This window comes from Tasmannia lanceolata, unplaced genomic scaffold, assembly GCF_043159265.1.
Source record: "Tasmannia lanceolata isolate RefF3 unplaced genomic scaffold, GAP_Taslan_0.1 ptg000007l, whole genome shotgun sequence".
Lineage (NCBI taxonomy): Eukaryota > Viridiplantae > Streptophyta > Magnoliopsida > Canellales > Winteraceae > Tasmannia > Tasmannia lanceolata.
The window spans coordinates 7319616-7332599 of record NW_027518684.1 but is presented as its reverse complement, the minus strand read 5'-3'; the positions used below and the strand labels follow the sequence as shown (position 1 = coordinate 7332599).

Here is a 12984-nt window from a genome sequence, read left to right as displayed (position 1 = left end):
AGACATGATGGTTTGTGAAAATATCAAAATATGGATGTGATGATACCATTTCCTTTTTTAAAAAAAATTTCAGTAAGCTTAAAAACTCGGATTGGGTCTGGGTCAGGTTGGGAAAAAGGGTTCCTTGGGTTGGATCACGTTGAACCTCATCGAGTCGGAACTCAGGTTGAGTCGGGACGGGTCGAGTCAGGTTCGGGTTGAGTAAGTGGTTCCTCGGTTTGGGTTCAAGTTGGCCTCAACCCGACCTAACCCAATCCGTGCTGCACCAATAGCCACCGTATTCAATAGAGTTACATAGAAAAGCTAGAAATGGAAAGAGTGACATGGGACTCTGCGACACTTTGTGATGGATGTTTGTTTTTTTCTTCAGTTTTTTGTTGATTGGTTTCCTGCAATTCAAAGGGATATTATAGTATTATAAAAAGAAAGAAAACTTGTAAAACAGGAGATTTTATAGGATGTGTGGGCGTATGATCCCGCATTTTTCAAAATTGACTGTACAGCACACTCCATAGTATATGATCCAATCTGTATATTTGTTGGGCGACAATCTATATAGGTTGTGCCCCAAAAATCATTTTCATAGGATGATCCTAATCCTTCGATTTACAGAGGGACTGAACATTATGGAAACCTTTATACATCAGAGGGTCCTAATGGACGGATTTGATCATCCTATGCAGACAGTACTTTTCCAAAAATACGAATTTATACTTTCCCAAAACATAGGTGGATCCAATCCCTACTGACACCCTTAAAACAAATCCTAAAATGGCAAAAGATGGTCTGTTGGTCTTCAAAAATAGATCAATGGTAGTTGCATCCGACCACCACAAATCGCAAACAATTATTTGGAAAATCTCTTCCCAATTAGGGGTATTTTGGTCATTTCGCTAAAAGCCTAGATTGGGCCCGATGAACATGGGCCTCTCTCTTTCTTGTTGTTCCATCGAAACTTTTTCTTTCTTCTTTTTCTTTTTCTTTTTTCTCACTGTTGTACCCTGTAGAGATTTTTGTGAAGTGTTAAGGTTCGTTTCTGCATATTAAGCCCAGACCTAGATGAAACCATAATGAAGTTGAAGAAGGGCGGTTCACGGCCCAGCCATGTCTAAAACATTTAAGTACAATTCCAATTAAGCAATATACATAGCTGGTTGTTGTGTGTTTAATTGGGCCTCAATGATAAGATCCGAGATTAGCCCCCAACTGGACGTGCGGGTGTCTTGTATTCTGAGAGCGATTTATCACCCACGAGAAAAACTATTCTTCGAAGAGAAAAGAGGTTTTTTTTTTTTTTTGAAATGGCAAGATTGTATAAGATAAAAATGGGAGCCCGAGATGAGCCACCCCAAGAATACAAGATATAAAATCAAAAGAAAGAGAGAGAAAATACAGATATGCGCATAATCCTCAATGCGGCAGATAATCAAACTACTCTAGCAATTCGGTAGAAACCCCCCTCCGAGCAAGTAAATCCGCCATCTCATTAGCCGACCTTCTGACATGATTAAACACAATAGATGATCCCATGATTAAATCCTCTATTTCATCAAAAGCGGCGAGAAATCTCCAAGCAAGAGCCACTCTACCCTTAAGCCACCGAATCACATTCAAAGAATCTCCTTCCACAATAGCTTTATCCAACATGACTATGCTAAGACTCTTAATACCATGGTAAGCAGCCCTAACTTCGGCTTCCGATGCATCACAAAAACCAATTGGACCGGAGAATGCCCAAAGAACGTCTCCACAATCATCAAGGCAAGCACCTCTCACCCCGGCCGGACCCGGATTACCAAAACTTGCACCATCTCCTCTCCTTAGCTATGCTCGCTATGCAGGGATTGCTAAGAGCAAATGCTCAAAAAATTACCAGCAATTGCATGAAAATGCCTCGGGAGGCACCTAGGCTTACCCATTTATTTATGCAAACACGCACACGCCATATGGGATTTCATCACCCGCTTGCATACCTATATACCCTCGGGAGTGACTAGCACTTGGAACGGATTCGGTATCACTTAGGATTTCATCACCCGAAGTGCAGCTGATCTTGCCTCCATTTGATATGAAAGCACCACATCTTTGCATGTCACCCTTGTGGTAGAGTTAAAACAAAGCTGTATTAACTTTCCGCCGAGCTGGGGCACACCTAGCAAGGGTTGTTTAACCACTTCGGCGAGAAGAACCTTCAAGCGTTCATCCCCTTCATAAGCCCAGCATACGCACGTAAATGTCACCATGCCCGCATAGGGCATATTGAGCTTAGAGTTGGGCAAAGCCTAGCAGTTGCTCTTGATAGATGTGAGCGTCTTCCAAAATAGAAATACACTAAACCTTTGGCCCACCTCGGGCATGTCGAGCGAGTCTAGAAAGGTGTCCCCGGGTTGCCATTTCTTGTTAGGGATATCATTACCCTACCCCGATGAGCAAACGGTCGTAGTTTACTTTTACCCCGAAGGTCTATCTCTATGTGAGAAAACAACTCCAAAAAGGATTTGATCAAGGTGGTAGGGATAAGTCTAAGGAGAGAGAGACTTTATTCAAACAACGCTCTGTTGTCTTAACTATAATGATAGTTAGGACGGATGGAAGCACGAAAAAAGCAGTAGAGCCTAACGCGACTGAGACCAAGACGGTCTAGATAAGAAGATGATTGAGGGATTGTAATAACCCTTTGAAAGATGGGACCAGAATGAGGGTCTTTTGGTTAAGCGTATTAACCGTAAGACAGACATTCCTCCGGGTACAATGGTTGCTTATCCAAAGAATGTGATGATATGGGTTTGCAAATACGACTCTGGACAAAATTAAACCTCCCTCCACCCTTCCCAAAGGTCAAAAGCCGAAACAAACCGAAACAAAAGTAGACATCTTTCCCAGGAGATGACCTCAGAACTAGGGCAGCGGCAATTGTGATGAGAACAGTGAGGAACACTGCTACCTCAGGACTACTAGATGAGAAACGAGTTTCTACACACTAGTGTAGTATCTATATGTATAAGCCACAAATTGGGTTTTCAGGTTAAGGGGAGAGAGAGAGAGAGAGAAAGCATCCCAGTGATTTGATTTCTTTTCATCTCTTTTCTCTCTCGATTTGGTATACGGTAAGCTTCAACTCAAAAAGAAGTTCAGATTTAGTCACTTGAACTTCCACTCTCTCATGGCTATACTATAGCCATAAATATATATACCCAAAACTTGCATGCTAAATAAAAGTGAGAATTACACCCGTGGAACTTATAAGACATTGCTTCTTCTTCTCCAGTTTGATATACATATATTCTCTCACCTACAAAGATATTAGAGCAATGAAGGAATTTTCCAACACAACATCATGGGTCATAAGAACCCAAGTTTATCAATCTTGATCTTTGCATTGCCAATCTGGTCTCCCTAAGGTGAACTCCAGGATAGGATTTTTGAGGTCCAAATGGAGACAAGGTGAACCCTTCGACTGCGTAGAATCGCTTTCCTGTAACAACAGAAACATTTCACTCAATTACACGCTAGCTCTTATTAATGACACATACAAATCAGAAAATTCTGCGTGCATGCACAATACCTATCCAATGTCTGTTGCACCTAAAAAACATAAATTAGGCGTGCAATTAGGATCGGATTGGGTTGTGCTATTGCTAAAAAAGAATTGGAATCAACCCCAACCCAACCAATTTTATGGTAAAATCTCAGCCTGAATTCCCAAAATCGACCGCCGTAGTTACATCCCTAACATAAAAATGTGTATACATCTATACATGCACATACAAACATAAATTACGTGCAATTTGGTTCAGGTCGGGGGAGCTTTTGCTAAATAATGAATTGGAATCAAGCCGATCCCGACCGGATTTTATGGAAAAAGCTCAACTCGAATTCCCAAAAAATCGACCATAGTTGCACCCCTAACATAAAAATGTCTATACATGCACATAGAAAAGGTGAAATGCAGCACATACAAAAGGTGAAATGCACTATACGTGGGAAGGGATCACCCCTCTCTTTATCAGCATTTCATCCCATTGTGCTTACTTTTTTAAAATAACTTTATTTTTAGGAAAAGAAGAACAAAAGGTGAAATGAAGCAATTTTTAGGGAAAAGCAAACATGAAGGAGTGGAAATGCTTGGGTGGGGCGGGGGGAGAGATGGGATATCGATTTCCCAATACACACTCATGCATGTGTGCGTCCAACGTATCGACATGTGATACATGCACCAAAACATACATAAAACATACAGCATGCATAACATACAACATAAGCATCATTTAAGTGACACATAATTTTAATATGTGGAAAGTAAGTGAGTACCTCAAATGGGTAACCAGGTCTTAGTTGAGAGAAATTTGATGGTCTTAGCCCGTCGATGTCACAAGAGTTATTTTGCAGCCAAGAACCTCTACTGAATATTTCAACAAAAAGCAGTCTCAGTCATGGTAAGTTCACAAAATGAAGAATATGTGCAAACTTCCTACCTCAATCTCAAAACTAAAGATAAATAAAAAAAGCATGAAAAAAAGGGCAGCCTTCACAAGAGCATAAACTGTGTACGGAGAGATAGAAATTGAAGATTCAAAGAAATATACATCCAAAATACTTTCGAAGATGAAAATAAGCAACACCAACTACAAAGAAGGTTGTCTGGTCATTAGTGACATCTAGTTCCATCTGCACCATAATAGTGTTTCTAAAATCCATCAACTGGGCTTGAACCAGAATCATCAGCATGTTTAAGTCTACTACTTTTGGAAGCATGGAAGTAATAATAGAGATTGAGTATCATTTGGAGATTTTGGTTTGCTTTGGTGAAATGATATATTCGACCCTTTTTTTTTACTTGGGACAGCCCCCCTCTTAGAGTAGTCATAAATACATTAGAGCCTTAGAGGGGTCTGTCCCAAGTAAAAAAAAGGGTCAGATATATCACTTCCCTTGCTATGAAACAAAAGCCTGCGACTTGAGATGGAACTCAGGGCTCTAATAAGGGAGTTTTTATATGGTGCCCGACCTTCATGTACCGTGCTAGCGGTACCGCCCTTGATATTTGATCCAACAGCAGACTACTTTTTAAGAGGCTGCTGTTGCATCAAATATCAAGGATGGTACTTCCATCATACCACCAACAAGGGACTTGACTGTCGGCCACCAAACAATTTCTCCTAATATTGCACCATATGATGCCACCTTACTTAACATTCCCATTTACTACCTCTCCATGTTTAAGAGCTTTGCAACATACTGGGACGGGTTAGAGTGTTTTCCTTTTGAACAAGGTGGAGATGTAGTGTTAATCTTATAGCTTGGAAGGAAGTATACTTATGATAACAAAATGATCTATTGACTGGATGCTTAGGACACACGATCGAAGCAATGTCCGAGCAGGGGGGACAATTCAAATGCACAGTGAGATGGATGTTGCATCATATTATAATGTAGTCGTGTTACATTGGCATTGGATCAATTCTCTTAGCAAGTATTTGTTTCATGCTATTCTATGTATGTAACTGGCGCATTCTACTATAGCTAGCAAGGGTTGGTGCTAAGCATATTTGTAGAGGATATTTCTTGATCTCCATACACCCTCGATTTTCAGGTGGAATTCTAAACTATCTCTTTTAAGTCTAAATGGTAATGTTGAAATTCTAATCTAGCCCTATAATTACCACCATGCGGCATTGATCCATCAGGCTTTTCCCCATTGCAGAAAATTCCCCATTACACAAAATAGCTCATTTTATTCAATATCTATATGAGAGAAAGAAAGTTAGAAAATGAAAGTGCACTGAATTATATTAAATTTGGATTTGTAATGTAGGATCTAAGAAAGGCTTGCAGTCATTTGAGTAGCATAACAAGTTAGCCTTTATGTTTTGTGCTTGGTAGCTTGAGAACAATCCTTTTTCCCTTGCCCCTCCATCCAGTTGGTTTCATTCTAAGAAAGTAGTATCATATTCTTATTCAAGGTGAATCATGGTTGCTAATATATAATATGTTACAACCCCAACTTCCTTGATTCAATGGAAAAATTGTGGCTAAGGGAGCATTCAAATCAAGGTGTTATATGAGTCTTAAGATCTATGGGATATCACTGAGACCGAATTTGTCGAGCTGGAAGATCAAGCTACTCTCACTCCACAACTCATTGAGTTGAACGAAAATCACATGAATGGCAAGAAGGCCTTGTTCTTCATCTATTAAGAGGTCAATGAAGTCATTAATGATAGAATTTCATCAAAGACACTGGCAAAGCATGCACGTGACACACTCTATGAATTATATATGTATATATAAGGGGGAGATAAGGTAAAATTGGTAAGATTAAAAGGCCTTAGATGCGAGTTTGTATTATTAACAATATAGCATTTAGAAACACTTGAAGACTTTTTCAATCATGTACTTTCTCTTATTAATGAATTGAGAGAAAATTGTAAATAAATTAAAGATCAAAGAGTTGTAGAAAGATGCTTAGAAATTTGAATATATTATTGCAGCAATTGAGAAATAAAAGGATTATCTGCCTAAAACAAGCTTTCAGAAACTAACACTTTTTTAGGAAAGGTTCTAGAGAAAGAGGAAGAGGAAGAGATTCTTTCTATGAAAGATGAAGAAATAGTGAAGGAAGAAATCAAAATAAGAAAAAAGATGAATATTAGTTTTCTTCTACTAGAGGAAGAGGGAGAGGAAGATCATCTATATCTCAAGTTCATTATTACAATTGTAAAAAATTTGTTCATCTGGTAAAGCATTGCACAAAGAAGTTGGTGAAGAAAAACCAAAAAGAATCTACTTTCATGGATGACAAAGATGAAATCAAAGAAGAATGTACTCTCTTCCTTACTAGTAATATGCAAGAAGTTGCTCTCCCTAACCAAAGGCTATGTGAGGCATTCAACCGAACAACAATGAGTGCATTACTTTAAATAGACCAGGCACATAAAGGTGCAATATATAATATTCCTTAACGAGAATGTTTGCGCAAATAAACTGGATCTATGGATATTACAACATAACAACAAATGGTAGATGACACTAACGAATTATCTTTTTGCGAGTTTGCTCATTTCGGTGGTTTATTCAACTTATTGGTTTTCATTACACAAAAGGAGTTTCCATCATTCACTCTAGCACACCAATCTATGTACATAAAGTGATTTATCTCTAGATATTGGCACAAAAGCCTAAGTTTCAGCTTTCAGCTGAAGCCAACATTTTTTTTGTTTCATACAGATACAGTATGTATAAAACATCAGTAAATTTTTTTTCTACAATTTGATTTAAGGACACGACATGAAAAGTCCAACATAGACGTTTCTATCATTGCATTCTAAATTGAACTTATGACGCCTATTTTTATTACTTCAATAATCCATCTCTGGTCATGACTGTTTTGAATCATTCTTTGCCTTCATTCTTCCGAACTGTTTCACTTATTTAGAGTATTATAGAAGACTGAAGACTAACACAATCTCCAATAATAGGGCCACTCAATATCTTCATAGAAATTAAGTTACCATGCTTTATCACATTTTAGTGAAACCAACTATGATTATTACTTTCAATGACATAAATATTTCATTCTAGTCAAACCACTCAATATCTTCGTAGCAAGGTATGCCCATAACTTGCATTTTTATCTCTAAACATGGATACACTGAATTAATCACCAAGACCACAAGGGACAGGTTTAGAAGTCAATATGCAGTCCTCACAATGTGTTTTCATTTATGAGGAGCTGCATGAGGCATATCTAGTGTAACAAATGGATTTAAACAACTAATGGGCTTGGGTACAGTTTTGTTTCTATTTATCTAGTGTAACAAAGAATATTAATTAGGTCTAACACACGTGTGCACACATATCGACCAACTTCATAGTATATTTATTGCATTAGTCAAGAAAGGAGAGAATGATTCTTGGTGAAAATGCACGCAAATAAGCATAACTTTAGTGCAAGCAATCTAGAAAAAGATTTTCTTCTTTTTCCCATACATGCATTCCATTACACCACACTATTACCACATTCCTAGTGTACAAATTCACCATAATATTTTGCACTCAAGGCCCCTAAATTTCTCGTCTTCCATTAACATGGAAGTGAAAGCGAAGAAGAGTTTTTTAAGACTAGAGAGAAGTAGGAAAGTGGGATTCAAGTCACGTGAGGATTTGGAACGAAAGATGCTTATGGTTTTTAAAATGTCGAGAGAAAATTTGGAAAAAGAAGAGGAGAGAAAAGAAGAAAAGAAGGAAAAAGGACGAGGGAGCTGCCTTGGAAGAAAAGTGATGCGAACAATGGACTATAGTATATAATATGTGTAGCATATGATACTAAAAAGAGGAGAGCACTCAAGTCAAGAGGTGGTCTCTGTGATCACAGTGAGAAATTTCTCCTGGTCAAGAGAATAAGAACCTAGTTATAAACATAATCATAGATAAAAGAAGCAGTGGTTGCTTTTTTCCTCATTAGACTTTCATGTTTTCTAGCTTTACTTTGAACACTTGGAACCTAATTAGCGCATCTCCATAGGAAATCTCAAAAAAACAAAAAAGCAAAAGGTGCCAGAGAAACCCTTTTCTTCTTCAAAACTGGAGGACGTGGGGGTGGATTTTTCTATGCTAGTAAGCTACACATGCAAAAACAAAAGAAGAAAGCATACAACTCCACTGGAAAGAGCACGTGGAGAGAAAGAGAGAGAGAGAGAGAGAGCTTACCTTGATGAGTTACTCCATAGAGTAGTAGTACTAGAAGGGTAATCCAAGTCAAGTTGTATAGACCCGTCTGAACCTCTATGATCCATGAATCTTCTAAAACTGAGGTCACTTGCCGTGCCCGCTGCGGCGGTCACCGGAGAGAAATCTTCTTCACCTGAGCCATCAGATTGCCCTTCAAAGAAATGAGAAAAAACCCATATCAACTTTGTGAGGAAACACTGACAAACTAGCTTTGTGTTTGTAGTTTAGACATGATGGTAGTGAGAAATAGAAAAGAAATTTCCATTTGGGCAGTGAAGATTCCGATAAAAATCGGGGGGGGGGGGGGGGGGGGGGGCGGGGTTGTCAAAGTTGCTGAAAAAAAGCTGAAGTTTAAGCAATACGAATTACCTGAGGAAGCTGCAGGTTTGTCAGTGGTCTTAACAGTTCGATACATCTGTAAAGGCAAAGGAAAATAAGGACTGGTAAAGAGAAAGAGGAGAGAAAAAGGAAAGGAAGGGGGCAGCATAGAAGAATAAGACCCTCGTTTCACTAAAAATAAAAGAAAAAAAAAAAACCCACTAAATTAAATGGGTCTTAGCTTACTTTTTTTGGGTTTTTCTTGTTTTTTCATTAACCACGAGGTTGATGTTTGGTGAAGTTAGTAATGGCATGTATTATTATGAAATGATGGCGTCTTTTCTCTATCATTCTTGTTTTATCTCTCTCTCTCTCTCTCTCCACCATTTGTTCCTGTTTCTCTTTCTCTCTCTAAAAGAAGAATCTGTCGTTTGTCTCAGAAAGCCAGACTCATCTATTCATTCATTCATTCATTCACTCATTCACTGCATCCATCGGCTAATGTGCCGGGCTGTGAAAGGAATAGATGAGTCTTGATTAGAAGAGAGAGAGAGAGAGAGAGAGAGAGAGAGAGAGAGACAGAGTTTGACATTATCTTTCTACCCATACCTGCAAATGGCTCTTAACATGAGCTAGTGTGAGATCTTTGACATCCATGAGCTCTAGAACTGACTTTGGAGTAGCCCCTAGTATCCAAACATACATATAGAAAATAAAGATCAAAACCCAAAAACACAAGACTAAAATATGATAATTAGGGTTATTCAAAAAATTAAAATCTAGAACTGACTTTGGAGTAGCCCCTAATACCCAAACATATATACATGTAGAAAATAAAGATCAAAACCCCAAAACCCAAGACACAAAATCTGATAATTAGGGTTAATCAAAAAAATTAAAAAGGAGAGGAAGATGGATAGTGAGAAAGATGAAATGTGTTACTTTCATGGCCGCCGAGAAGCTCAACGGCGTGAACAAAGCGAGCATGAAGGGTGCTCGTCCACCTCATCCTTGGCGCTCTCATGCTCCGTTTTGTCGGTAGCTTCGGCATGAATCTAGACCTAATCACCCCATCAAACGGGTTGTGATGATGGTTAAACTCGTGTGGCTTCAATGTATCCAACGGAAACCCGTTAAATCTCGTGGCCGCCATCCTGTAAGCCGATGAAGACGAAGAACTCGGGAGTATCGCCACCGGATTTAGCCCACCACCGATGAAAGGCGAAGAAGAAGCCGAAGAAGAACAAGGAGACGGCGACTGTGAAGAACACATAGAAGATGACCATGAAGGAAATGGCATTTGATAGAAACCCATTTTGGGCTCTTTCTCTCTTGAATGATCTAAAGAAATTAAGGGAAAGCCGCAATTTTGGTACACCGGGATCCCTTTTATCGGCCGCAGGCTATCGGAGACTTCAAGAATTGAAACACCATGATTTAGGTGATTCAATTTGTGGGTGTTAAGATATTGGTGATCATAGGGTGGTATACGTCTAGCCTCGATTTCTTTAGCTTCTCTTGTTGAATTTTTCTTCCACGGGCTCTCAGCTTCTAAGGTGTTTGTTGGGTTAGCGAGTGATAGCTCGGTGTAAGCTTGCGAGATGGGCCGGATGTTAGATTTGAGAGTTTCGTGGCGACGCCAAAGATCGAAGCCGGTGTCGTGTTCACTGTTGCTATTATTGCACATGGATGATGGGGTGCTGTTTGGAGGACTAATGTGTAAGGATAGATCCGGGGTCGGCGCCGAAGAGGGTTCCATGAACACACCTTGTAGGGGCATTTTGAATGAATCTTCAACTGTATAATTACTGTTTCTCTCTTCCTCTCCTAACCCTATGAAGGAAATGCAATTTTGGTTGTTTTTCTTCCTTTTTCCTCTCTGTTTATTCTAAGAGGAGAGGAGAGGAGAGGAGAGGAGAGGGTTCCTTGGTATTGTCAAGGATTGAAAGGAGAGCCCAAGGAAAGGCAAAGAAAATTGAAAGAAATGTCAAAGAGAGACTTCTCTACCTCAACAAACAGACATGCTCGAGAGAGAGAGAGAGAGAGAGAGAGAGAGAGAGAGAGAGAGAGAGAGAGAGAAGAGAGAGAGAGAGAGAGAGAGAGAAAGAGAGAGAGTTAGATATGTATGTTGTAACACGCAAAGCAAAAAAATGGAAAGAAGAAGAGATAGATTAAAGAAAAGAGAAAGCCATTGAAAGGAAGGGGATTTGGGTCTCTTCCTCGATAGTATCTCCTTAATAATAGTCAAAACAACACACAAAGCAGCAAAAACGGAGAACTCCACTATTCGTTCTTCTTCTCCCGGAGTCAGCGGGTTAAAAAAGAAGGCTCTTGTGCTCAGATTCCTTTTCCCCCACCCCTTTCGCTTCTGTGTTGTTCTTCCTTCTAACAAAAATTAGCAAATGAACGAAAATACCCCTCTCACTCTCTCATGAATTTCTTAATTACATAATGTCATTTTATCTGGGTTACCATGAGAAAATTTACTTTCGAGTTTTTACATAGAGAAAGTGGTTCCTACAGACTTGTGTAGATACTACACACTAGATTAAAATACAATGGGGGCCCACATTATTTGAGTGATCCAAGCCATTCATTTTAAAGGCCCTCACATAGATAGGGTGTCCACAAAAAATCAGATCCATATGATCATCCCAACACTACGATTTGTGGAGGAAAAATGGACGTCTTTAAACCTTCACAAATTAGTCAATTTTTTGCCTCCACAGTTCAAATGGTTAGGATGATCCTATGGATTTGATTTTTTGTGGACACCTAAGGGTGTCAATTTTGGCTCGGGCTCGGAAGCTCGCTCGAGCTCGGCTCAAATCCTTAACGAGCCGAGCCCGATTTAGGCCTGGCTCGGCTCGGCTCGGCTCGACTCGTTAAGAATTTAATATATTTAAATATATATATTATATATTAATATATACAACTAAAAGGGTTGTCCAGGGAGTGAAAGGGGGAGGCAAAATATGTCACTTCATTTTTTGAACCCCATTTGTTACTTGGACCACCCCCCATAGTGTAAAAAAAGTAGTCAAATTACACTAGATAGGGCTGTCCAGGGAAGATGAGGGATGTGAACTTAATATAACCCGAGCTCGGTAAGGCTCGCAAGCCGCTCGCGAGCTTGACCGAGCCGAGCTTTTGAGCTTAACGAGCCGAGCCGAGCCGAGCTTGGCCAAGCTCGGCTCGGCTGTTTACACCCCTATGGACACCCTATCTATGTGAGGGCCTTAAAAATGAATGGTTTGGATCACCCAAATAATGTTGGCTCCCACTGTATTTTAAGCTAGTGTGTAGATACTTATCTACACAAGTGTGTAGGAACCGTTTTCTCACATAGAGACATAATGTCTGGTGTGAATTTTTCAAAACACAAATATAGTGAGGCCTATGTTGTTCGACGATCGAAACCGTTCATTTGGATCGCCCCAACTTAAATAGGATGGGTCCCAAAAATCATCCCCAACGCAAGACCCTAACCCTCCAATCTGTAGATGAGTTTTTGTCAATGAGACAGTTAGGATCATCCTTTGGAGATGATTACTTTTGGACCTATGTTGTTCGACGATCCAAACCATTCATTTGGATTGCCTTAGAGTAAATAGGTTGGGCCCCAAAAATCATTTCCAAAGGATGATCCTATCCATCTTGTTGACAAAAATCATATACAGATTGGAGGGTTAGTATCATCCTTTGGGGATGATTTTTGGGACCCATCCTATTTATTTTGGATCAATGCAAATGAAGGGTTTGGATTTTTGAATAAGGCAGGACCCACTAAATTTATCAAACTTCTACCCATAATTTCCCTATTTATACTATTTTTCCACTGATGAAGTTTTTTTGAGACATGCAACTTATCTTTAGTGTTTTAAAAAGAGGAATGCCCAACCGTACGTTTGATATGGACAATCCATGTGATGGACC

The 12984-nt window shown here is 39.4% G+C and overlaps 1 protein-coding gene across 2 annotated transcripts; it reads right to left on the bottom strand.

Annotated features, from left to right (window-relative positions):
• Window positions 1-3181: 3181 nt before the first annotated feature.
• On the bottom strand, window positions 3182-11461 carry LOC143881671 (transcription repressor KAN1-like). Of its 2 annotated transcripts, none has more exons than XM_077384906.1 (6): window positions 9991-11461; window positions 9658-9734; window positions 9100-9145; window positions 8710-8881; window positions 4312-4399; window positions 3182-3475 (listed from the first exon to the last, which is right to left on the bottom strand). In XM_077384906.1, exons 1-6 carry the CDS (start codon window positions 10826-10828, stop codon window positions 3362-3364), a joined length of 1335 nt encoding a protein of 444 aa, XP_077241021.1. In that variant the 5' UTR covers window positions 10829-11461; the 3' UTR covers window positions 3182-3361. The 2 variants fall into 2 exon arrangements, with proteins under 2 accessions (XP_077241021.1, XP_077241020.1); XM_077384905.1 differs by having other exon boundaries at window positions 4312-4402; window positions 9991-11460.
• Window positions 11462-12984: the final 1523 nt, after the last annotated feature.